At 40.1% G+C, this 24,333-nt stretch overlaps 1 protein-coding gene across 1 annotated transcript in view; it reads left to right on the top strand.

Moving 5' to 3' along the window:
• The window catches only part of PDSS2 (decaprenyl diphosphate synthase subunit 2), a 309,174-nt gene that overhangs the window by 3,634 nt on the left and 281,207 nt on the right, over nt 1-24,333 (top strand). The window contains exon 2 of the mRNA XM_075864214.1: nt 5,763-6,041. Coding sequence (XP_075720329.1) covers nt 5,776-6,041 — 266 coding nt within the window. The 5' untranslated portion in view covers nt 5,763-5,775. The remainder of the gene's footprint in view (nt 1-5,762; nt 6,042-24,333) is intronic.

Genomic DNA, 24,333 nt, shown 5'->3' with positions numbered 1-24,333 from the left:
CACAGCTTGTCCCCCCTCGTCTTTCCCCTCTGAGCCCTGCTGTGTGCCCAGGCAGCTGATAACAGCCACATGTAGGGTATTGCCATACCCGGGAGAACCCACATTACAGTTTATGATGGGGTGTATATCTCCGGTCAAAATGCTCACTACACCTCTAGATGAATGCCTTAAGGGAGTAGTTTTTAAAACGGGGTCACTTCTTGCGGGTTTCAACTGTACTGGTACCACAGGGGCTTCTGCATACATGACTTCGCACCAGAAAATCCCCAGTAGGCCAAATGGTGGTCCTTTCCTTCTGAGCCCTCCCATGGGCCCAAACGGCAGTTTATCACCACAAATGGGGTATTGCGGCACTCAGAACAAATTGCGCAACAGAATGGGGTATTTTGTTTCTTGTGAAAATAAGAAATTTTCAGCCAAAACTACATATTATTTGAAAAAAATAATTTTGTTTGAATTCCCAGCCCAATTCAAATAAGTTCTGTGAAAAAAACTATGGGGTCAAAATGGTCACAACACCCATAAATGAATTCCTTAAGGGGTGTAGTTTCCAAAATGGGATCATTTGTGGTTGGTTTCCATTGCTTTGATACCTCTGGGGCTCTGCAAATGCGACATGGCACCCGAAAACTAATCCCGCAAAATCTGGACTCCAAAGAACAAATAGCGCTCCTTTCCTTCTGAGCCCTCCCATGGGCCCAAACGGCAGTTTATCACCACAAATGGGGTATTGCCGCACTCAGGACAAATTGGGCAACAAAATGGAGTATTTTATTTCTTGTGAAAATAAGAATTTTTGAGCTAAAACTACATATTATTGAAAAAATTTTATTTTTTTAATTCTCAGCCCAATTCAAATAAGTTCTGTAAAGAAACTATGGGGTCTAAATGGTCACATTACCCATAAATGAATTCCTTGAGGGGTGTAGTTTCCAAAATGGGGTCACTTCTGGTGGGTTTCCATTGCTTTGATACCTCTGAGGCTCTGCAAATGCGACATGGCACCCGAAAAACAATCCAGCAAAATCTGGACTCCAACAAACACATAGCGCTCCTTTCCTTCTGAGCCCTCCCATGGGCCCAAACGGCAGTTTATCACCACAAATGGGGTATTGCCGCACTAAGGACAAATTGGGCAACAAAATGGGGTATTTTGTTCCCTGTGAAAATAAGAAATTTTGATCACAAATGACATTTTATTGGAAAAAATGACATTTTTTTCATTTCACAGCCCAATTCAAATACGTGCTGTGAAAAAACTGTGCGGTCAAAATGGTAACAACAACCATAAATGAATTCCTTGAGGGGTGTAGTTTCCAAAATGGGGTCACTATTGGGGGATTCCTACTGTTTTGGCACCTCAACACCTTTTCAAACCTGGCATGCTGCCTAAAATATATTCTAATAAAAAAGAGGCCTCAAAATGCACTAGGTGCTTCTTTGCTTCTAGGGCTTGTGTTTTATTCCACGAGCGCAGTAGAGCCACATGTGGGACATTTCTAAAAACTGCAGAATCTGGACAATACATATTTAGTAGTGTTTCTCTGGTAAAACCTTCTGTGTTACAGAAAAAAAATTGAATAAAATAGAAATTCAGCAGGAAAAATGAAATTTGCAAATTTCACCTCCACTTTGCTTTAATTCCTGTGAAATGCCAGAAGGGTTAAAAAAAACTTTCTAAATGCTGTTTTGAATACTTTGAGGGGTCTAGTTTTTAAAATGGGGTGTTTTATCAGGGTTTCTAATACATAGGCCCCTCAAAGCCACTTCAGAACTCAAGAGGTACCTTAAAAAAAAGGCTTTTGAAATTTTCTTAAGAATATGAGAAATTGCTGTTTATGTTCTAAGCCTTGTAACGTCCAAGAAAAATAAAAGAATGTTCAAAAAACGATGCCATTCTAAAGTAGACATATGGGAAATGTGAACTAGTAACTATTTTGGGTGGTATAACCGTCTGTTTTACAAGCAGATGCATTTAAATTCTGAAAAATGCTCTTTTTTCCAAATTTTCTCTAAATTTTGCAATTTTTCACCAATAAACACTGAATATATCGACCAAATTTTACCACGAACATGAAGCCCAATGTGTCACGAGAAAACAGTCTCAGAATCGCTTGGATAGGTTTAAGCATTCCGACGTTATTACCACATAAAGTGAAATATGTCAGATTTGAAAAATGGGCTCTGAGCCTTAAGGCCAAAACTAGGCTGCGTCCTTAAGGGGTTAAGGAGCACACATGCTATCTCCCCTAGCTCTTTAACCAACTCCCAGTAATAACCACACAACCACCATCTTTGATGAAATGTATTAATCATCATAAACATACAGTGATGGGGGAGCTCAACCAATTATAACACCACACTCTATGACCCGGGGCATGCCTGGCCCTCCTACCACAAGACTGACCGAGCCTGCCAACCATCGGTTTGTCCCCTGGCCAGCTGCCAGCCATCCCAGCTGACCGTCGCTACCCAGTCCGCGATCTTACCTGGGAACCTTGCTCAGCGGTTTCCAAATATACCGTGCTTTGGCAAACGTTGGCTCTATTGACCTGCTAAACGTATGCACGTATGCTGAATGTGCACACCAAATGTGACTGATACTGTTTACATTAATGTCTTTACGGGAGCCATGACAGATCCATTAGGATCCATTTTATAACAGATCTCGTTGATTTATAATGGGTCTGTCAGATATTTAAACATTTTTAATTACACTGGCTGGAAGAACCAACAGAAACCTCATGGTATAGAAATAAAGTAAGTGTGAACAGAGTATAAGGATAGGGTCATAGGACAGCTTTGAGTCACCACAAGGCTATGCTCACACAAGGCGACGTAAAAATCTGCCCTGTGCGCCGCAGGAAATTCCGTCCGAAAAACTGCACTAAATTGTGGTGCAGTTTTTTTTACTGGAATGGCCGCTGTGGAAAGCTGCACATAGAAGAAAAAAAGCCACATACTTACCCTCTGACTTCCTGCAGCCCGGCCTCCTGAGATGACATTTAATCCCATTTGATCGCTGCAGCCTGTGATTGACTGCAGCGATAACATGGGATGTAATTATCAGATTATGTAGGAGATAGGTCACTTATAACGTGGTGACAGAGCCTCTTTAAGGGTATGTTCACATGGCCTATTTTCGGCCGTTTTTCGAGCCGTAAACGGCCGAAAAATCTGAAGCAGAACGCCTCCAAACGTCTGCCCATTGATTGCATTGGGAAAAACGGCGTTCTGTTCTGACGAGCTGTTTTTTCGCGCGGCCGTTTTGAAAAACGGGCGAGTAAAAAAAACGGCCTCGAAAATAAGTGCAGGTACTTATTGGGACGTTTTTAGATCTGGTTTTCATAGACTCTATTGAAAACAGCTCCAAAAAAGGCCGTGAAAAACGCAGCGAAAATTGGGAGTGGCTTAAAAAACGTCTGACAATCAGGAGCTGTTTTCCCTTGAAAATTAGCTCTGTATTTTCAGACATTTTTGACTCAGCGTGTGAACATACCCTAACAACGGATCAACTTTTCATGGCTTTTTTGCATCAGTGTGTCTCAAAATTTGAATCCATTTCCCGACCGTCTGACCGTTTTTAACCGCCATTTGCCATCTGCCATCTGTTTTTCATGGACGTTAAAAAAATTAATGCATTTTATTAATTAGAGTTTTTTTGTCCCAGCCACCTGAAAACACCACAGTTCCCATGTAGATAGTGCCACTTTTCCCACTGTAGATAGTGCCACAGTGCCCACATAGTTCCACAGTTTCCACTGTAGATATTGCCCACATAGTGCCACAGTTCCCACTGTATATAGTGCCCACATAGTGCCACACAGTGCCAATGTAGATATTGCCAAAGTGTCCCCTTTAGGAAGTGCCCATATAATGCCACAGTGTCCATGTAGATAGGGCCACAACCCCTGTATATAGCACCCCCTGTAGATAGCGCAACCCCCTGCAGATAGCAGCATCCCTCCCGTAGATAGAACAATCCCACCTGTAGATAGCACCATCCCCCCTGTAGTTAGTGCCACCCCCTGCAGATAGCGCCACCCACCTTTTAGATAGAACCATCCCCCCCTGTAGATAGCACCACCCCCTGCAGGTAGCGACACTCCCCTGTTGATAGTGCCACTCCCCCTGTAGATACCCCTCCCTGTAAATGGCAACCCCTTCCTGTAGATAGTACCACTGTAGCTCCCTCTGGCCAGAGATTCCGCTCCTAGAGGGACCCCCTGATGTCTCTGTCCATATATGGATAGTGACGTCAGGGGCTCCCTCTAAGAGCGGAGTCCTCTGCCAGAGTGTTGGCAGCGCTCTGGCCTCGGATTCCGCTCCAGGAGTAGCCCCTCACGTCACTGTCCATATATGGATAGTGACACCAGGGGCTTCCCCAGTAGCGCAATCCCCAGAGCGTGGACTGGGGATTCCGCTCTAGGAGTAGCCACTGACCTCACTGTTCATATATGCCAGAGTGTCAGCAGGGGATTCCGTTGCTAGAGAGAGCGACTGACGTCACTGTCCAAATATGGACAGAAATGTCAGGGGCTCACGGTAGGAGCGGAATCCCCGGCCAGAGCAATCTGACCGGGGATTCCGCTCCTAGAGGGAGCTTAAAAAGGCTCTGTCACCACATTATAAGTGCCCTATCTCGTACATAAGGAGATCGGCGCTATAATGTAGGTGACAGTAAGGCTTTTTAGTTTAAAAAAAACGATCTGTTTTCACCACTTTATTAGGGATTTTAGATTTATGCTACTGAGTGTCTTAATGCCCAAGTGGGCGTGTTTTTACTTTAGACCAAGTGGATGTTGTACAGAGGAGTGTATGACGCTGACCAATCAGCGTCATGCACTCCTTTCCATTCATTTAGTCAGCGCATAGGGATCCTTTTAGATCACTATGTGCTGTCTTATACTAACACATTAACGATACTGAAGTGTTTAGACAGTGAATAGACATTCCACAGGATGTCTATTCACAATCCCTGCACTTCGTTACTGTTTCTGTGGTAGTTACAGCAGAGGAAGCGTAATCTCGTTGTAACCTGTCGTCTACAGCGTAATCTCGCGAGATTATGTTGAACCATTTTTAAAAGAATAAAATAATATTAAATTAAAAAAGGGGTTATTTAGTATTTTTGGGGGAAACTTTTATATTGTTGATAACATTTTCTTAAACATATTATCTTTTTCCCCACTAGCGATGCTTTGATTGCTTGTATAATTCTTTGGAATACTTAGTAGTCCAAAGCATTATTGCCTGTCAGTGTTACTAATATGCAAATACCAATGGCAGACATGGGGGCCTTTGTTAGGTAAAACATTGGCGACTTGCGATCGCATCGTTAGTTAGTTAGTTAGCACATTTTATAGATTTTATAATAGAGTAATTCCCCAGGGGGAATCGAATCAGTCGGTCCTCCACCGATCTCTATAGTTATCTAGAGTATACTTAGGTATATTTCATTTATAACGGAAGCCACAACACTGTGACAGATCCTATTCCCGACAGACACCAGTGGCGCTGTATGGACACCATGGTCTTATAATAGGGTTCGTCGGGCTCCGATATGGTGTCTGTCGTATTGACTGGAAAACTTGCATGCAGCGCTATTACTCCTGTCAAAAATAATCGAATCTTCGACAGAGGCTTCTGACACAGGTGTGAACATAGCCTAATGGTTGATATTCTCCCTAAGTTCCTTCTATATATGGTTAGAGATATTTATATATTATCTATATCATTTATATATCTATTTGTTTTGGTAGGTGTGGTGATACAATGTCTTTGACGAAGTGTGCGATATGGCCCTTGGGAGTTTTTAGACAGAGCACCAGTGGTTTTTGCACAAGAAGGACAATCAGCCTCTTTTCCGGTTCTCCTGCAACTACACAATGGAGCAAAGTTGTTTCTGATGCAGAAAAAATTGTGGGTTATCCAACGTCCTTCATGAGTCTCCGTTGTCTCCTGAGTGATGAACTGAGCAACATAGCGATGCAAGTCAGAAAACTGGTGGGAACTAAGCATCCTTTACTGAATACAGCCAGGTATGATACTGTGATCCTCCTTACTGTACACAAAATACAAAAGCTCCTTAATCACATTTAGCTTCATATCTACAGTTAATTTTCAACATAATGTTGGAGGTGCATTTTTCATAATATATTGCTGAGTTTTCAATAATATGATTAACTTTAATAATTTGGACATTTTCTAATCAGACAACATAATACTTTTAAAGACTTAAAAGAGGCTCTGTCACCACATTATAAGTGGCCTATCTTGAACATTAAATGATTGGCGCTGTAATATAGATTACAGCAGTGTTTTTTTTTATTTCGAAAAACGATATTTTTGATGGAGTTATGACCTATATTAGCTTTATGCTAATGAGTTTCTTCATGGACAACTGGGCGTGTTTTACTTATTGACCAAGTGGGGGTTGTGGAGAGAAGTGTATGACGCTGACCAATCAGTGACCAATCAGCGTCATACACTTCTCTCCATTCATTCACACAGCATATAGTGATCTTATTACATCACTATGTGCAGCCACATAAACACACTATAACTTTACTCAAGTGTCCTGAAACTGAATCTACATTACCTCGAGCCAGGACGTGATGTCTATTCAGAATCCTGACACTTCTATAGCGTCAGTGTGAGATTTACAGCAAGGCAAGTGTAATCTCGTTTAAATGACAGGTTACATCGTAATCTCGCGAGATCTCGCTGTGCTGTGCTGTAAATCACACAGGCGCTACAGAAGTGGTCAGGAGAATGAATACACGCCACATCCTGGCTGGAGGTAATGTATATTCATTGTCATGACACATGAGTAGCACTATAGTGTGTTTATGTGACTGCAAATAGCGATATAGCTATATCGCTATCTGCAGTGTAAATGAATGGGGAGAAGTGTATGATGCTGATTGGTCAGCGTCATACACTCCTCTGTACAATGCCCACTTGGTCATATAGTAAAACACGCCCAGTTGTCCATTGAGAAACTCATTAGCATAAAGCTAAAATAGGTCATAACTCCGTCAAAAATGATCGTTTTTCTAAATAAAAAACACTGCTGTAATCTACATTACAGCGCCGATCAGATCATGTACAATATAGGCCACTTATAATGTGGTGACAGAGCTGGGACCCGCATCTATCTGACATTTATGACATATCCTGTGAATGTGTCATAAATGTCTCTCGTGTGAAAACCCCTTTAACCCCTTAGTGACCAGCCTATTATAGGCATTGTCTCATTGAAAGAGCTATAATTTTTTTATTTTTGCGTCGACATAGCTGTATAAGGTCTTGTTTTTTGCGGGAAAAGTTGTATTTTTAGTGTACATATAATTTATTGATTAACTTTTCTTAACTTTTTTTTGGGGGGGGATAGAAAAAAACACAGCAATTTTGCCACACTTTTTTGCGTCCTATATTTACACCGTTTACCGTGTGGTATAAATAACACAATAACTTTATTCAGCGGGTTGTTACGATTGCAACGATAGCAAATTTATATAGATTTTGTATATTTTACTACTTTTACACAGTAAAAACACTTTTATTTGTTTTTGTATCTCCATATTTGAAGAGCCATAACTTTTTTATTTTTTCTTCAATGCAGCTGTATGACTTTTTGTGGGGCGATTTGTCGTTTTTATTGGTACCATTTTGCAGAAGATGCGACTTTATGATCACTTTTTATCACATTTTTTCTTAAGGCAGGATTCACAGAAAACAGCAATTCTTGCATTGTTTTTTTATTTACTTTTTTATGGCGTTCGCTGAGCGGGTTAAATAATGTAATAACTTTATAGTTGGGGTCGTTACGGACGTGGCGATACCAAATAGGTGTAACTTTTGAACTGTTTTTTAAAAAAATAATAATAAAGCATTTTGTAAGGGGAAAAGTGGGTTTTTCATTTTTGTCACTTTGGATTTTTAGTTATTATTATCAACTTTATGAACTTTTTTTTGTAACTTTTTTATTAGTCCCCAAAGGGAACTTCACTATGCGATCACCTAATCGCTATTATAATACACTGCAATACTTCTGTATTGCAGTGTATTACTGCCTGTCCGTTCAAAACGAATAGGCATCTGCTGGTCCATGCCTCTGGCATGGCCTAGCAGGCATTAACTAGAGGCAGACCTGGGGGCCTTTATTAGGCCCCCGGCTGCCAGAGAAGACACCGGCCCCCTGCGATCTTTCGCAGGGTGCTGGTGGGGTGAGAGAGGGAGCTTCCTCCCTCCCTCCAAAACCACTCAGATGTGGCGCTCGCTATTGATACTTATTCCGATCTCGCCCTTTCGAGCAGGTCTGCTCCCTGCTCTCAACTATCTCTGGTAGTTAAGAGCAGGGAGATTTAACTGCTCCCGGCGCTGTTTATTTATACCGATGCAGCGCCGTAAAAAGGCAACTGCATCGGAGTAAAGCCTGTTAGTGGCCACCGTAAAAAAACACTAATGGGCGGTCACTAACGGGTTAAGAACCGCAAGGTTTGAAACGCTTAAAGAGGCTCTGTCACCAGATTTTGCAACCCCTATCTCCTATTGCAGCAGATCGGCGCTGCAATGTAGATTACAGTAACGTTTTTATTTTTAAAAAACGAGCATTTTTGGCCAAGTTATGACCATTTTTGTATTTATGCAAATGAAGCTTGCAAAAGTCCAAGTGGGCGTGTTTAAAGTAAAAGTCCAACTGGGCGTGTATTATGTGCGTACATCTGGGCGTGTTTACTACTTTTACTAGCTGGGCGTTCTGACGAGAAGTATCATCCACTTCTCTTCAGAACACCCAGCTTCTGGCAGTGCAGACACAGCCGTGTTCTCGAGAGATCACGCTGTGACGTCACTTCCTGCCCCAGGTAATGCATCGTGTCGGACGAGCGAGGACACATCGGCACCAAAGGCTACAGTTGATTCTGCAGCAGCATCGGCGTTTGCAGGTAAGTCGATGTAGCTACTTACCTGCAAACGCTGATGCTGCTGCAGAATCAACTGTAGCCTCTGGTGCCGATGTGTCCTCGCTCGTCCGACACGATGCAGGACCTGGGGCAGGAAGTGAGTGACGTCACAGCGTGATCTCTCGAGAACACGCTGTGTGTCTGCACTGCCAGAAGCTGGGCGTTCTGAAGAGAAGTGGATGATACTTCTCGTCAGAACGCCCAGCTAGTAAAAGTAGTAAAAACGCCCCGATGTACGCACATAATACACGCCCAGTTGGACTTTTACTTTAAACACGCCCACTTGGACTTTTGCAAGCCTCATTTGCATAAATACAAAAATGGTCATAACTTGGCCAAAAATACTCGTTTTTTAAAAATAAAAACGTTACTGTAATCTACATTGCAGCGCCTATCTGCTGCAATAGCAGATAGGGGTTGCAAAATCTGGTGACAGAGCCTCTTTAAGCGCGTGTGGGACCTGTATACTCATCGTGTTTATTTGCAACATGATGTTTTAAGGAATATTTGAATAATAGAGAATACTTTTAATACCGGAGTGCCGGATAATGCTATTATATTTTCCACTATTATTGCCTTGGGGCCAGTAAGGATTCCGTGCACCCACCATAAACTTGGTTCTCATTGCTTGTAACTGCTACCTGGGCCCGGTGAACTATTTTCTAAGTTGTTATTTTTTTTGTATTATAAGAGAGGTGCCTGTAGAGGAGAAAACTGCTAAAAAAAAAATAATGCCATATGCAATTCATATAATGGCCAGAAATAGTGTTACTCCTCGTGTACACACAGATAACAGCTTATTCTAAAAAGTCAGGTTGGATGCTTCCTCTTCCTTATATCACCTAATGGCGAGTGACTTTACACCTATATTTTTTAGGGGAAATTTGTGCCAGAATTCTGTAAAGCGGCACAACTTTTTCAATGGACTGTATGTTTTGTACTGAGCTATTCCAGCAAGAGTGATATTCTGTCTGGAAGCAAAAAGGAACATTGTTAAGTTTGGTAAATTATGCTGAAACATCATAAAAAAATTATTGGTTTCATTTTGCATCTCTTTTGAGATTGTTAATTACCTACACCGCATGAAAATAGTAGAAAATACCAGGCTAGTCGCTCCTGTCACATTGTGATCATGCGATGTCCGTTTGCTCATCGCTTCCTTCTCGTGCAGGTATTGCTCAGATCAGCGTGTGTCTTCTGTATCTGCGCATGAGGTGGATGGCAAGCCTGGTCTTATCCATTGCATGCACATTTACACTAGTCCTATTGTGTTCTGCTGTATAGATCATGATAGTTCTAGTATATTTGCATAGATGCCTGACTTGACACCGCTTCGATTTTAGCTCTTGCACCAAACACCATAGAACAAGTGACAAAGCCTTCAGTGAATGATGTACCCTACTGACTTATAATGCGGTTCGTCGGGTCCTGCCACGGTGTCTGTCGTTTCAACCGCGAAAATAGCGACGTTAAAATTTGACGGAATCTGCGATGGAGGCTCCAACGCAAATGTGAACATAGCCTAACTCACACAACTTTTTTTTTTCAATTCTGTCATGAGTAGTATATAAATAAACACAGGCTGCAAAATAATTTTGCATAGTGTTTATTTTAATTTAAATACATATTTGAGATGGATGTGAATTTGTGACCCCTTGCCTAAGCTTTTCTCTTTGGTTAATGATTTAAATCGACATCAGACGACACGTTCATGTTGTCATGGTTACAGCAATGTAGAATGGATTTTCTTTTCCTTAAAACCATGGAGAATTTGCATCCCTCGCTACTTACACTGTGTTCTAGTTCTTGGCTTTCCAGCCAATTAATCCCCTCAGAGCTTATACATTGAGTATAAGTTTGTGATTGTATTTGATTCTTTACCATATCTAAGTTTACTTCAGAGGTAAAGTATCTTGGTAAAAAAATATTGGGGGAGATTTATTAAAACTGGCATTTCATATGCAGATTTCTGGAGTAAGATCAGCCTTATTTTTTTTAAGAGCCACATGTCTCTTTATAAATTAGGCACATCTTTGTCCGTTTGTGCGTCAGAGAGTTGAATCTACGCCAGCTATGAGCTAGCGTAGATTTGACCTATAATTTATGTCACTTTCTGGCAAAAAAATAATAGTAAATAAGCCCCTCCCACTTTTAAGAAAAATGCTGTGAGCGACGGAAACTGCACAAAAGCCACAACTCAGGTAAAAAAATTTACGACTTTTCTATGCCAGAAAACTGGCGCAGAAAAGTTAATAAATTCCCCCCTTCTACATTTCGTGACTGTAGAGAAACTGTATAGGGGTAGTGAAGATTACAATCCCTCACTACAAGGATTAATCCTAAAGATATCCTCCACAATTTGTCAAAAAAAGAAATGAATCACTGGAATAGGACTGGAGTATTAACTTTTACTATAAATGATTCTTAAAAATGTGTTATACAGTGTTTAAACGTAAAGGACTTTCAATTCAACGAATATTGCGACATTTCCTTGCCACACAAAATATTTCCTTAATACAATTCCGTATATCCTCCAGACAATGTAAGATATGCAAAGAGGTTAGCCACAATAAAAGTTATCCAACTTGTATGTGTATAGTTCCGGTTACAACAGGTTACCCCCTATCCATAGGGTAAGCGGTAACTAGCTGATCGGTAGTTGTCCGACAGCCCAAAGTGGCCCAAACCCCAAGTTTGAACAGAGCAGGAAGGTGGCACGTGCGCACTGCCGCTCCATTCATTTTCTATGGGAGCGCCGGAGATAGCCGAGTGCAGTGTTCGGATTTCTCCGGCGCTGCCATAGTGAATGAATGGAGAGGCAGTGCGCATGAGCGACCTGCCGCTCGGTTCAAACTTGGGGTTTGGTCAACTTCGGGCTCCCCGTTCTCCTTAACGGTGAGGATCTGAGCTGCCAGACACCCACCGATCAGCAAGTTACCCCTTACCCTACGGATAGGGGGATACTTGTTGTAACCGGAATACCCCTTTAAGTCTAAAGTTAAAGTACTCCAGTCCTACATCTAGAGAAACTCTCAAAAAAGTCTGCAACTTTGTCCTCAAATCTTTTATATGAATAAGTTTTAAAGAAATATTAAAAAGCACCTATCATCTTTCACATATATGCACAACTTGCCACCCTTAAACAATGATATTTACTTCGAATTGCTTTTGTGACTATTTAGAACAGTTGATTAAAATGGGCACTCATTGTCAAGAGTTTTATGCATTGCCCATTTACTACAAATAGTGCATAGATATTGCAGAGTGCCGAGTTGGTGCCATACATTGCCCACATAGAGCCAAACAATACCCAAATAGTGTCATACTTTTCACACATAGTGTTAAACAGTGCACAGAGTGCTGTACTTTGCCCACAGTCAAATTGTGCCCTCACATTGCTATACTGTGCCTACAGAGTTTCAAATGATACCCAGACAGTGCCATACTGTTCCCACATAGAGCCATGTAGGTCTCACTTTGTGCCAGTGTCTGCTCTACATTCCCAAATAGTATTAAACAATGACCAAAGTGGGCAACACATTGTCTGCATAGAACCATGCAGTGCCCCCAAAGTGCTATATTGTGCCCTCATAGATTCAAACAGTGCCTAGAGAATGCCACTTTGCCCAGATAAGTAGTGAATTATATTGCCCATTTACAGTCCCACCTTGCCCCTCATCACAAAGCAGCCACCACATATTTCAGACAACTTGTTTCTTCGCTGACTGAAGTAATTTGTCAGCAGCCTTTAAAATAGTATTACAAGCTTTATAGACAAGCCCGTCCAAAGTACCATGCATCAGGTATAAAATGTGCAGGGAAAGTTACCTCAATATTACAGAAAGTCGAAATCAGCATACGTAGCTACTATAAAATATAACCTTTAATAAATACCCCTAAAATCAGGTGTATGGACTCACAGGACAAACAGAAAAATAAATAAACGGTATGTGGAGACCTCCAGTGTACGATAACTGGAAGAGCCTCCAAAAAATCCACCAACAGTAAAACAATAGTATGCACAGCAATGAGATACGATGCATAGGAAATATACTGTCTACTGAAAAATTTGTGGATCTTACCAGAATCAACGTTGGCTGTCTGTGCTCAAAGCGTATAGATGGAGAAAACGCAGACGCTAGGCCAGCGTTGGTCTGTGGAAAGAGGAGACAGTCGTAGCCATGCCTATCTCACCCTAAGTCTGAGAGAACAACCGGGCAGATATTCAGACCAGTTTATCTGACCCTAAACAGGAAAGTGGCCCCTGGGGGCCCTCACCCTATACTACACAATTCCTACATATATCTACGTATTATCCCAATGCGTTTCATCCCTCACGGAACCCATCAATTATTACCAGCTATTACAAACTTTACAAAACAATGACACAATTACAATTTTGAGTCACAAAATTTCACCCAGTTTCAGTACTTGATAAGACGGGGGGCACATGTATGTTAAAGAAAACCAAAAAACACTCAGGGGAGGGTTTCTCCTACGTGGGTGTATGTATATCTGGGGAGGTCTCTAATTTTCCAACATTAACCCCTTAATGGTTTTGGAGAGAGGGAGGGAGCTGCCACTCATCCCACTGACACCTGGCGGTAAAATCGCCGAGTGTCTGTGTCTCCGATGGCAGCCGGGGGCCTAAGAAAGGCCCCCAGGTCTGCCTGTAGTGTATGCCTGCTAGGTCATGCCAGAGGCATGGCCTAGCAGATGCCTGTCCATTTTAAACGGACAGGCAGTAATACACTGCAATACAGAAGTATTGCAGTGTATTATAATAGAGATCGGATGATCGCATAGTAAAGTCCAAAATAAAGTCCAAAGCAAAAAAGTTACACATATTTGGTATCGCTGCGTCCGTAACGACCCCGACTATAAAGCTATTACATTATTTAACCCGCACGGTGAACGCCCTAAAAAATAAAATAAAAAACAATGGAAAAATTGCTGTTTTCTGTGAATCCTGACTTTAAAAAAATGTGATAAAAAGTTATCAAAAAGCCACATCTACTCCAAAATGGTACCAATAAAAACTAAAAGTCGTCCCGCAAAAAAAAAACCCTCATACAACTGCATCAGCGGAACAATAAAAAAGTTCTATAAAGTTATTGTGTTATTTATACCACACGGTAAACAAAAGTGGCGAAATTTCAGATTTTCTTCTATTCCCCCCTGCAAAAAAGTAAATAAAAGTTAATCAATAAATTCTATGTACCCCAAAATGATGCTATTAAAAAATACAACTTGTCCCGCAAAAAACAAGATCTTATACAGCTATGTCGATGCAAAAATAAAAAAGTTATAGCTTTTCAAGTGTGACGATGGAAAAACATAAAAAATGGCTTGGTCATTAGGGCACAGAATGCAAGCAGGGGGAAGGGGTTAAATTTTGATCCACTGTTTTGTAGGATCAAAAAAAAATAAAAAATATGGAAGAGACTCCCCTTTGGCATAGCAGACAGAATTGCCTTATTAAAAATGATTTTACTTCCGCAAATTTTATATGTCTTGTCCAACTCACCAATCTGGCTAAATACTAGTTTTTTTTTAGCAATAGATACAATGTTCAACGATTTAATCTGGCAGGGTAAAAGAGTACGGGTTAAACGTAAACAACTTCAGTTACCCATAGATAGGGGAGGATTGGGAATCCCAAATATGAAAATGTATTTCTTGGCCTCTCAATTTAAATATATTATGGATTGGGATGACTTGGCTGTTAAAGAGGTGTATAGATACTCAATCATGGAGTATCTTTCAAAGATTAGAGGCGGGTCGATTCCAGGTTTGGCTTACAGTAAATATTGTTTGTGTTTGTTAATGGGCAAAGTATGGCATGAAGTTAAAAAGGGATTACAGCAGTCTGAATTCTTTTTGGAATTATCACCCCTCTTGTCAAATTATTTTATTCCGGACTTATGGGATGTTGATCTAGCTAAATTCTGGCAGAAAAGAGGTGTCTTTAATATCTCAGATGTACACAGAGGGGGTAAAATTAGAGAGTTGGGAGAAATTCTTGTAGGCGAAGTAATCACATGGAACACTAAATTTAGATATACACAATTATCTCATGCACTTAACCGAATTATAAGAGGGAAAAAAGAAATAATTAGTAAATTTGTGGCTTATGAAATCTTAGTGGCTCGGCCAAAAAAAAAGGGCTTTATTTCTAAGCTATGTGATCATTTGATGGTTAATAAATCACAAGAGGTATATATTAACTCACATTCTAAATGGATAAAAGATTTGGGGATTGTCTCAGATGAGGAATGGACATGAAATTATAAAATTTCACATAAGGTTATTCTAAATGGGGCACATAAAATTACTCAATATTTGATCACACATTGCCTTTACTACTCTAAATATTTTTTTACACAGAATAGGTTATTCTGATTCCCTAAATTGCCCTAAATGTGATTCCACTGATTCGAAATGGATACATTTAATATGGAGATGTCCCAAGTTGGTGAGATATTGAATAGATGTAACAAATTAAATTATTAGGATTTCTGAAATAAATCTTTGTATGAATTTAAACATTTGTATATTAGGTGACCCGAATCAGCTTGGGCCTATTACTCCAACAACTTTGGGGATATTAAAACTTATGTTTGTTGCTAGAAAACGAATTGCCAGATTTTGGATGAGTCCCAACTATGAAATAATGAAAATCGGAAACCTCTAAGCTGATGTCCTATGAGTAATATACCTATAGATACAGAGGGTGTTTGCAGAATTTTTTTGCTATTTTGGAAAAATGGATTGATACTGTTAAACTTTCTGAGATGTCTTTTTTGTTTTCTTTAAAACTATAACGAGAGAAATTCTTGAATATTTAAATTTATTTCCCCCCCCCCCCTGTGGTATGGAGGGAAGAGGGCGTGGGGTGGTATAATATGTAATCTGTGATTTATATGTATTATAATACTTTTCTAAAAATAACAGGAAAACAAAATAAAAATACCCCTAGCAATGCCCCTGCTTAGATATTTAGCTGTTTTTATGTGGACTGATCCTTGTTATTAATTGCTTGGAAAAATCAGCCCTATGTATATACGGCGCTGGTGCTAAGGTGCTGAACCCGCAGCTGTATATTGCAGCTGACAATGTGCTACAACTACCGAATCAGAGATAATTCTGATCCTAGACGTTTAACCTCTAGATGCCGCGGTTAATAGTGACCACAGCATCTAAGCGTTTAGACAAAGGTAGGGGTGCCCTCTGTCACCCCATCGCTTCCCCCACGTGATGCGATTGCAGGGTGCTGATGGGTTTCCATGTCAGCCAGGGGCCTAGTGAAGGCCCCCAGGTCTGCTATCTCTGTACACCTATTAGGTCAAAGTATCCATTGTATGTAAATATCTGCAACATATTCTACAATATTTATTACTTTTGAATGAAAATCATTTATTCACTACACCAGCATTGTACAGATTTCTTCTTTATTACAGTTTATGATACATTCCATAGGTATTTGATCTGAGAACGCTGAGCTCTTTCCTTCAACCTTCACACCCCGCCGCCATAGGCAGGGCTTATTAGAGTGTCTGTCAGTTTCGCACAGAAGCACAGAATTTCTGTATATTATATCAGTGATCGAGCGATCGCATGGTCAAGTCCAATAGTGAAGCTTAAAAAAAATAATAAAATAAATTAAAAGGTATATAAAATTTGAAAAAAAAATTACAAAAACAAAACACAAAAATCATTAAAATCTTGTGCTATTTTACACAATATTTGTTTTGAGCCTTCATGCGATGTCTGTCACATTTTGATCATCACTTTGAAGACCTAAACTAACATGTAACTGCACCTTTTATTTCCCATTGGCCCCAGCATTGATTTGTGAGCAGCAGTTAGGACAGTAATTTATGTGTGCACAGAGCTGTAGAATATGTTGATGGTGTATAAATTATTCGTAAGCTATTTAATTTTTTAGAATCTTTATTTAAATGAGATGTCAATACAAGAACTAGATTGTACATTTTAATTAAGTAAAAAGGTAGTTGAAGTTTTAAAGGGGTTATTTAGGGAACCGAAAATTATTAGCAGTGTACTCATTGCAGTATGTGAGTACACTCGCTAATATACATTCCGGTACTCCGTCACGTTGATTATGATATTTTAATAGATTTTTACAGCAAGGGCAACGGGAGTCTAGTGGCACAGTCTTCCTTCATGACGACACGACTCGTTGTCATGTGACCGGCCCCCGCTGTACTCTATGTAATGTGGAATGTATATTAGCAGTGTACTCACATACTGCAGTGAGTACACTGCTAATAATTTTCAGTCCCCGCATAACCGATGTTGCAGTTGTGCAAAAACATGACCTGTTGTTTCTTCCTTTCTAACATTTTGAAAGTTTTTTGAGGATTTATTAGATCTTTTTTATGAATGTGCAGTTTGTATTTATTTGCCCATTATGATATTTTAATTTATTTAACCTACTGATTGAAATTTAAAGCATAAGATGGAACACAAAAACTAAATAATGACTAGACTGTTCATGACTCACTAAGGCAACTTCTACCGTTCTTATTTGTACTAATAATTCCAATCAGTATGTACTTAGATCTAATAAGCAGTGTAGCTGAAGTTTATCACATCATCTAATGTGATTGAAGCCAGATTTTTTTTTTTTCTAGAAGAAAACATATGTCAGGTGAGTGATTGTCAGTCTTTGGAGATTAAATGATTAGAGAACAGATGTTGTAGTTATTTTTGATGTACACTAGCTACCGTAGCAGCATCAGTGAGGAATGTTCTTGTTATATTCTAGGTTGTGTCATTTACACAGGGCTCCAGGTGGCAACCAAAATTGTCGCAAATATGCGCTAGAACTTTCAAATGGCGAGAAGAATTTACAGTCGCTATATGTGACTAGTTTAGCCACTGCTTTTCCACAGCGGTTAGGGAAAAAATCTTAAATTTTTCTCCCTGCATCTAGCAAATGCGCCACATCCTAGGCACCTCTCATAGACCCGCCTCTAAAGGTGAGAACGCCTACCACCACTGACCACCAGGGAGGAGCAGGGGTAATTTATGGTAAAACGGTCATTCATATCTTGGAGTAGTAGTGTGTGCATTGGCCATAGATGGCTTTCTTGGATTAGTTGTACAGTGCAATGGGGATAGATTGCTGGCTTGTAGTAGTGATAGTTAAAAAAAAATGTAATTATTTATTTACCGTACATGTTTTTTTCTGCAAGTTCTGTTTTTAGATCAGCTTTTGCAGAAAGCAAAATTGTGACGCAGTGATTGCAGAGTTATTATTTTTTGCCGAATTTGTAAATAGGTGTAGTATTATAGTAGTTATATTCTTGTACATAAGGGCAGTCTTATGCAAGTTATACTCTTGTACATAAGGGCAATCTTATGCAAGTTATATTCTTGTACATAGGGGGCAGCATTATGCTAGTTATATTCTTGTACATATGAGTGAGTATTGCAGTAGTTATATTATTGTATGTAGGGGGCAGCATTATATTATTTATATTCTTGTTCATAAGGAGCAGAATTATACTAGTTATATTCTTGTACATAGTAGGTAGTATGATAGTAGTTATTATTGCATGTAGGGGGCAGTATTTTATTAGTACATAGGGGCTGTATTATAGTAGTTATATTCTTGTACATAGGGTGCAATATTATAGTAGTTATATTATTGTACATAGGCGGCAGTTTCGTAATTATATTCTTGTACATTGGGGGCAGTATATTATTTATATTCTTGTACAAGGCGGCAGTATAATATTTTTTTACATAAGGAGTTTTAAAGTTCAAATAGCTATAAGCTATAAGAAGCAGAAAAGGAGGAATCAGAAGGATGAGAGAGATGCGGGGCACTGCATACTATTAATTATATATGTATTTAAAATAGACAATTAAAACAATTATTTGGCTGCTAAATGTTTGCGTTTAGGAGACAAAGGCGCCTAGGTAATTTCATTTTAGTTTGAAGCACTGTATATAGTAACTGCATGTCTGTAGTTATTGTCAGGTGGAAATAATAATAATAATTTTTAGAAAAATAGGGTCACATGAAGTAAGAATAAATTTAGAATAATACTTTCCTAACACTATTACTGTTACCTCCTGCATCACTGTAACGCTGTCCAATCAGAGCAAGTCCTCTGCATCAATGTGAGGCTGTTCGCTCTGATTGGTGATGCAGGAGGCAACGCCTACTGAGGAGAGATGAGGTCTCCTCCTCTCTGTACCTTTACTCACAATTAACATATTAGGCACCAAGCAGAGCAGTGGCCGTAGCGGGACAATGTAAAAAAAATGGCAGCGCTGGAATCCAGAGGATGCCAGGAATAAGGGGAGGCATATGGTTTCAAAACTATGACAGGTCCTCTTTAACATTTGGACCGTGGTACAAAAAAAAATACAAAAATGCAGTACACAGTTTATACGTGTGTACCCTATCATGTGTCTATCACTGTTGCCCTTCTGTTGAGGGGTTCCATCGGAGGTTTCCGTCGGGTTAACCCCTCAACAGAAAGGCAAACGGAAACCTAAGCTTCCGTTTCCCTCACCATTGATATCAATGGTGACGGAAACCTAGCTAATTGTTTCCGTCTTTCACCGTTTTGACAGGGTTCCGTTGTTCTTGACGGAACCAATAGCGCAGTCGACTACGCTATTGTTTACGCAAAAAAAAAGTCAACCTTACGGAATAGAAACATACAGAAACCAATTGCAACAGAAGCATTACCATTGAAATCAATGCTAATGCCAACGTGAGCTATGGTTTCCTTTTGGTTCTCCGTTCAAAGGTTCCTCCTATGGAAAGGTCTAACGGAACGCATGAACTGAAGCCCAACGCTGATGTGAACACAGCCCAAGGGCTCATTTAGACGAGTGTGTAACACGTTTGTGTGACGGCCATTAAAACAACGGCCGTCACACGGACAAATGTATTTCAATGGGGCCATTGTTTCAGCGGAGCGTGTGAAAGGTAAAACTTCAGTTTTTCACGTCCGAGGTTGCACATGCTCGTGTGAATGTAGCCTAAGGAAGGGGAGGGAGGGGGCAACCTGCTAGTGACAGCAGGAAGAAAAATCACAGCCTGTTTGTATCATCACTTCCCCTGTACAGCCCTGTTTGTATCATCACTTCCCCTGTACAGCCTTGCAGTGACCCAGGGACGGGATTCTGGATTTTTTCTTCATGTTATCACCCCTCTTACCAATCAAAGAGAATATGTGCTCTCTGATTTCACATTTTGGGGTCTCTCTTTTTCTCCTACTACAGTGATGAGAAGTGAACAGTTACACATCTAATCACCCCCTGCACATTATCAGACTTAATAATGGAATCTGTGATGTTTACTCACTGATATTTTTGGTCTCTGCAGTTCTGTGGATTATTTGATTGTAGAAATAGGCATTTATGAACTCTGCACATTCTAAACTTTTATTTTAAGGAGGTGTTTGGTGTCTCAGGCTTTTCTTGGGTCAGACTTATGCATTTTTCACACAATGTTACGTTTTGATGCAAAATTGCATGAAGTCCGTTTTATTTGTGTATGTCAAAAGTGTGAAAATTGCCGGGGCAGCGAAAAGTACAAAAAAAATACAATGACTTGTTTAGGCAGCTGTAAGTGTATATTTACACTGAATGGCCACTTTATTGGTGACACTTCCCTTTTTATGATTGGAGCTGCCCTGTATGGAAATTAGACACGTGACCGCAGCAAAAATAAAGTGGGCAAGTTTTCCGTGTATCAGTTTCAGTGTAAATCCACATTAAAATGGGAAAATCAAGAGATCTGAGCAACTTTGAAAGAGGCATGGTCTTTAGTGCTAGACTAGCCAGGGCCAGTAGTTCAAAAACTGCCAACTTTGTGCAACGGTGTCGAGAGTATAGCGAGAATGGTGTGATCGACGAAAAACATCCAGTGAAAGGGGATCCTGTGCACATAACCAACTCGACGACGATGCTGGTGCTCCAACTAACATGTCCGAACCCACATCTCGTTGTTCCTTAGTATGGAAGGACTATAACAGCAGATGACCAGAGTGTCATTGCTGTCCAAGGGAAAAAGAAAGGCAAAACTCTATTGGGCAAAAAAAAATACAAAATAGGATCACTAAGCAGTGGAAAAAACATCACTTGGTCGGAAAAAATCCATATTTCTGTTGCACCATTTTGATTGGGGGGTCGGAATTTGGCACAATCTGCATGAATCAATGAACCTTTTCTGTCAGATGTCAATAGTTCAGGCTGGTAAAGGTGAAGTACTGGTATAACGGTTCTATTACATGGCCCAACATGGGCCAAGTAAACAAGCGCCGATCAACGAGACAATGATTGCTTATGTGTATAGGGACCGGTGATCGTTACTCTGATCACTCGTCCCCATACATTATCATCATGTCAGCAGCGCATACAGGGAGATGTTCTGCCGATTGATGATTTTTAATTCTGTGGTAAAGAGCAGATCAGCCGAAGAACTAGCGTTTTCTCTTTAATCGGCTGATAGTTGCCCTCATTACACATATATCACTCATATGAACGCTCGTTTGCCCAATCATTGGCCCGTGTAATAGGGCCTTAGAGGGAACCTGTCACCAGCATTTCACCTATTAAACAAGCAATACCTGGTGGTCGTGGGTGAAAAATCATTTCTATATAACCTATAATTGTCTTCTTAGTCGGCTCTGTAGCTTTACTATTCAGCTTTTTAGTGTTCCCACACCGTATGCTAATGCATAAAAGAGTCAAATCTTCATTTGAAAAGAGTCAAATCTTCATTCCTCAAGCCTTTCTGAGTTTACTCCGCCTCCTTACTATTGATTGACAGCTCCTCGCCTTCCCCCAGCACACAGGATCCCGCGCTTGTGCATTGATGTCCTCTTCTGGTGTGTGCGCACAAAGGGACACCGGATTATTACGATAAAAGGCGCAAAATGTTTGCAGACCGTTATTAACAGTCGGAGGAGGAGTTTAGGAGAGGGGATAACGGTAATGAACTTTTGATAGCAGCGGCCAGTGAGGGATAAGTAAAGTTCAATAGGTGAAATGCTGGTGACAGGTTCCCTTTAAGGAATGTTTTCTTGGCACACCCTGGGTTCTTTTATACCTGTGGATGGATGTTTGAACAGTAGGGCTTTCCTAAGCATTGTGGCCCGACCCAGTCAATACCTTTATGGCAGCTGTTTACCCTATGGTAGAAGGACACTTTAGTGGCAACTGTAAGAAGCTCTCCTGTCCACACGTGCCACTATTCCTGCAGAATGATCTCAAAACCTAGTGAAATCTATGCCACGACGAATTGCTGCATTTCTGAAGGCCAAAGGCAGTCCAACGTGCTATTAGATGGGTATCTCTAATAAAGTAGCCATTCAGTGTATATATGAATGTTAGATCGTAGGAGGTCTGACCATTGTGATTACTACCCACAAATCGCTCCGTAAGGCTCATTAAGGCTCTGTTCACACTAGTCAAAGCTTCTGTTTCTAAAAAATCTTTCTTTAACTCCTTAATACTGGATGCATTCTGGAACTTAAAAGAGTTATCTCACCACAGAAATCCTCTTTACTTTTGTTACAGACCTAAAAATATGAATCGTCTTAATATGTGCATTTACAGAAAATGCATAGCTAAAGCAATATTTGTAAATGTAATGTCAGTGTTAGAGCCTGGAGTCATTAGTTACGTCCTCCAGCTATACTCTTCTTTTTTTTTTAAAAATGTTTTTATTTATGCTTTTTTAACAACGTAATCAAAATATACAAGAACATTTTAATTAGGATATGCCGTCAAATACATTGGTTGGCTAGAATGATACTTCCCCTCTCTACAGGAGCTTCCAGATATGCTCTTCTAAACGTACAAGCGCAGATAGCACAGCCCTGTTCTTTTCTTCCACTATCCTCGGCATCTACAAGCAGAGAGGAGTCGTCTCGTCTCACCCTTCTTCCTTCCTGCTTGTAATACACAGGACGGCTCTGAGGTCCTGCTGTAGTGGAATATGATCTGTCATATTCTATATAGTAAAAGGGCTCCCCACTGCTAACAGGAACGGTTCTTCTCTTCTCTTGCACCCTTTATTCACCTCACCCCCCTTCCCGGCAGGGCATAGAGTTAGAATCCTACTCCCAAAGTCCTGAATACTTTCATACATTCTTATGAGCTTATCATTTATTTGATATAATAAAGAAATAAATATATCAGCTGCATGAACATTTCTTTCTTTCCTGGAGTACAGCCTATACTTCTTTATAGCATGCACTACTTTCTATCATAGGATGGGATATCATAGGATAAAAACTAGTGCATGCTATAATAATATATAGACTCATATAGTGGTAAGATGAAAAGCACTGTAGTGCCTCATGCTATCCGATGTAGGGAGACATCACTGTGTTAATTCTATGTTCTCCATGTGACTGTCAAGCAGTGAAGGCAGGTTGAAGGCCGCCCATCAGTCAGAAAGTTCATGTCTTTCATGTCTTTTTTTCAACAAAAAGGAGGACATCCAAGCGATGTAAATTTATACATGTTTATTGGGCTACTGTTAAAATAAAGAGCCGTCGTGAGAAAATCTATATAAAGGCTATGTACACCTTTAAGCACATTTTTTTTTAAATAAATTAATGTTTTTAGTAATTCCAAACAACTTTTAAATTGACTAAAATTACATTTTTTTAAACTTTTTAAGATACAGCTTGTATGTATCTTGAATTCATAAAGGAAACAAGATACTCCTGTATCCCGTCGTGTGGGAATCCCATCAGATCAGGGGGACCATACAGTCATCAGGCAGGGGTGGAAACTGGAACAAACATATTCTCAAAAAAAAGTGGATATTTAGGATGGAAACCGTTAAACCACTGGGCCTCAATGAGCATATTTAGTTCACATTTCCTATAATGACATGCTACATAATCTTGCTGTGGGGCAGCCTTTATAGATCTATTGAACTCTCTAGTCATGTTTACATCTTATTTGCATTATATACCTTGAGCAGTGGTTCGGAAGTGGTTTGCATAATCACTATGGTGTCTATGTATTTTTAGTCTAGTAACTAAGTATACATTAGGGTAGTGTGATGGTGGGTGGACCGCTTGTTCTCTCTTAGTCATACCTCTCTGTGAAATTATTAATGTATAACTCCTATTCTTGCCGCCAATAAGGAGTTAACGGCCGCCTATGCTCCCTTGGTAATTAGGGATGCTAAGAAGTCTGACTGCTTGATTGGCAGCTTCATTACAGGTGGGTGGGCACCTGTCTTGGACATTGTGTAGGATGCACCCTTCATATAAACTGGTTGCAGAAACGCGTAGGGACACTCATTGACAAACAGATAATTTAGTGGCATTTGGTCTGGTAGAATTATATT

Source organism: Rhinoderma darwinii, chromosome 4 (genome assembly GCF_050947455.1).
Source record: "Rhinoderma darwinii isolate aRhiDar2 chromosome 4, aRhiDar2.hap1, whole genome shotgun sequence".
NCBI lineage: Eukaryota > Metazoa > Chordata > Amphibia > Anura > Rhinodermatidae > Rhinoderma > Rhinoderma darwinii.
This window is presented reverse-complemented; position numbering and strand designations above follow the sequence as displayed.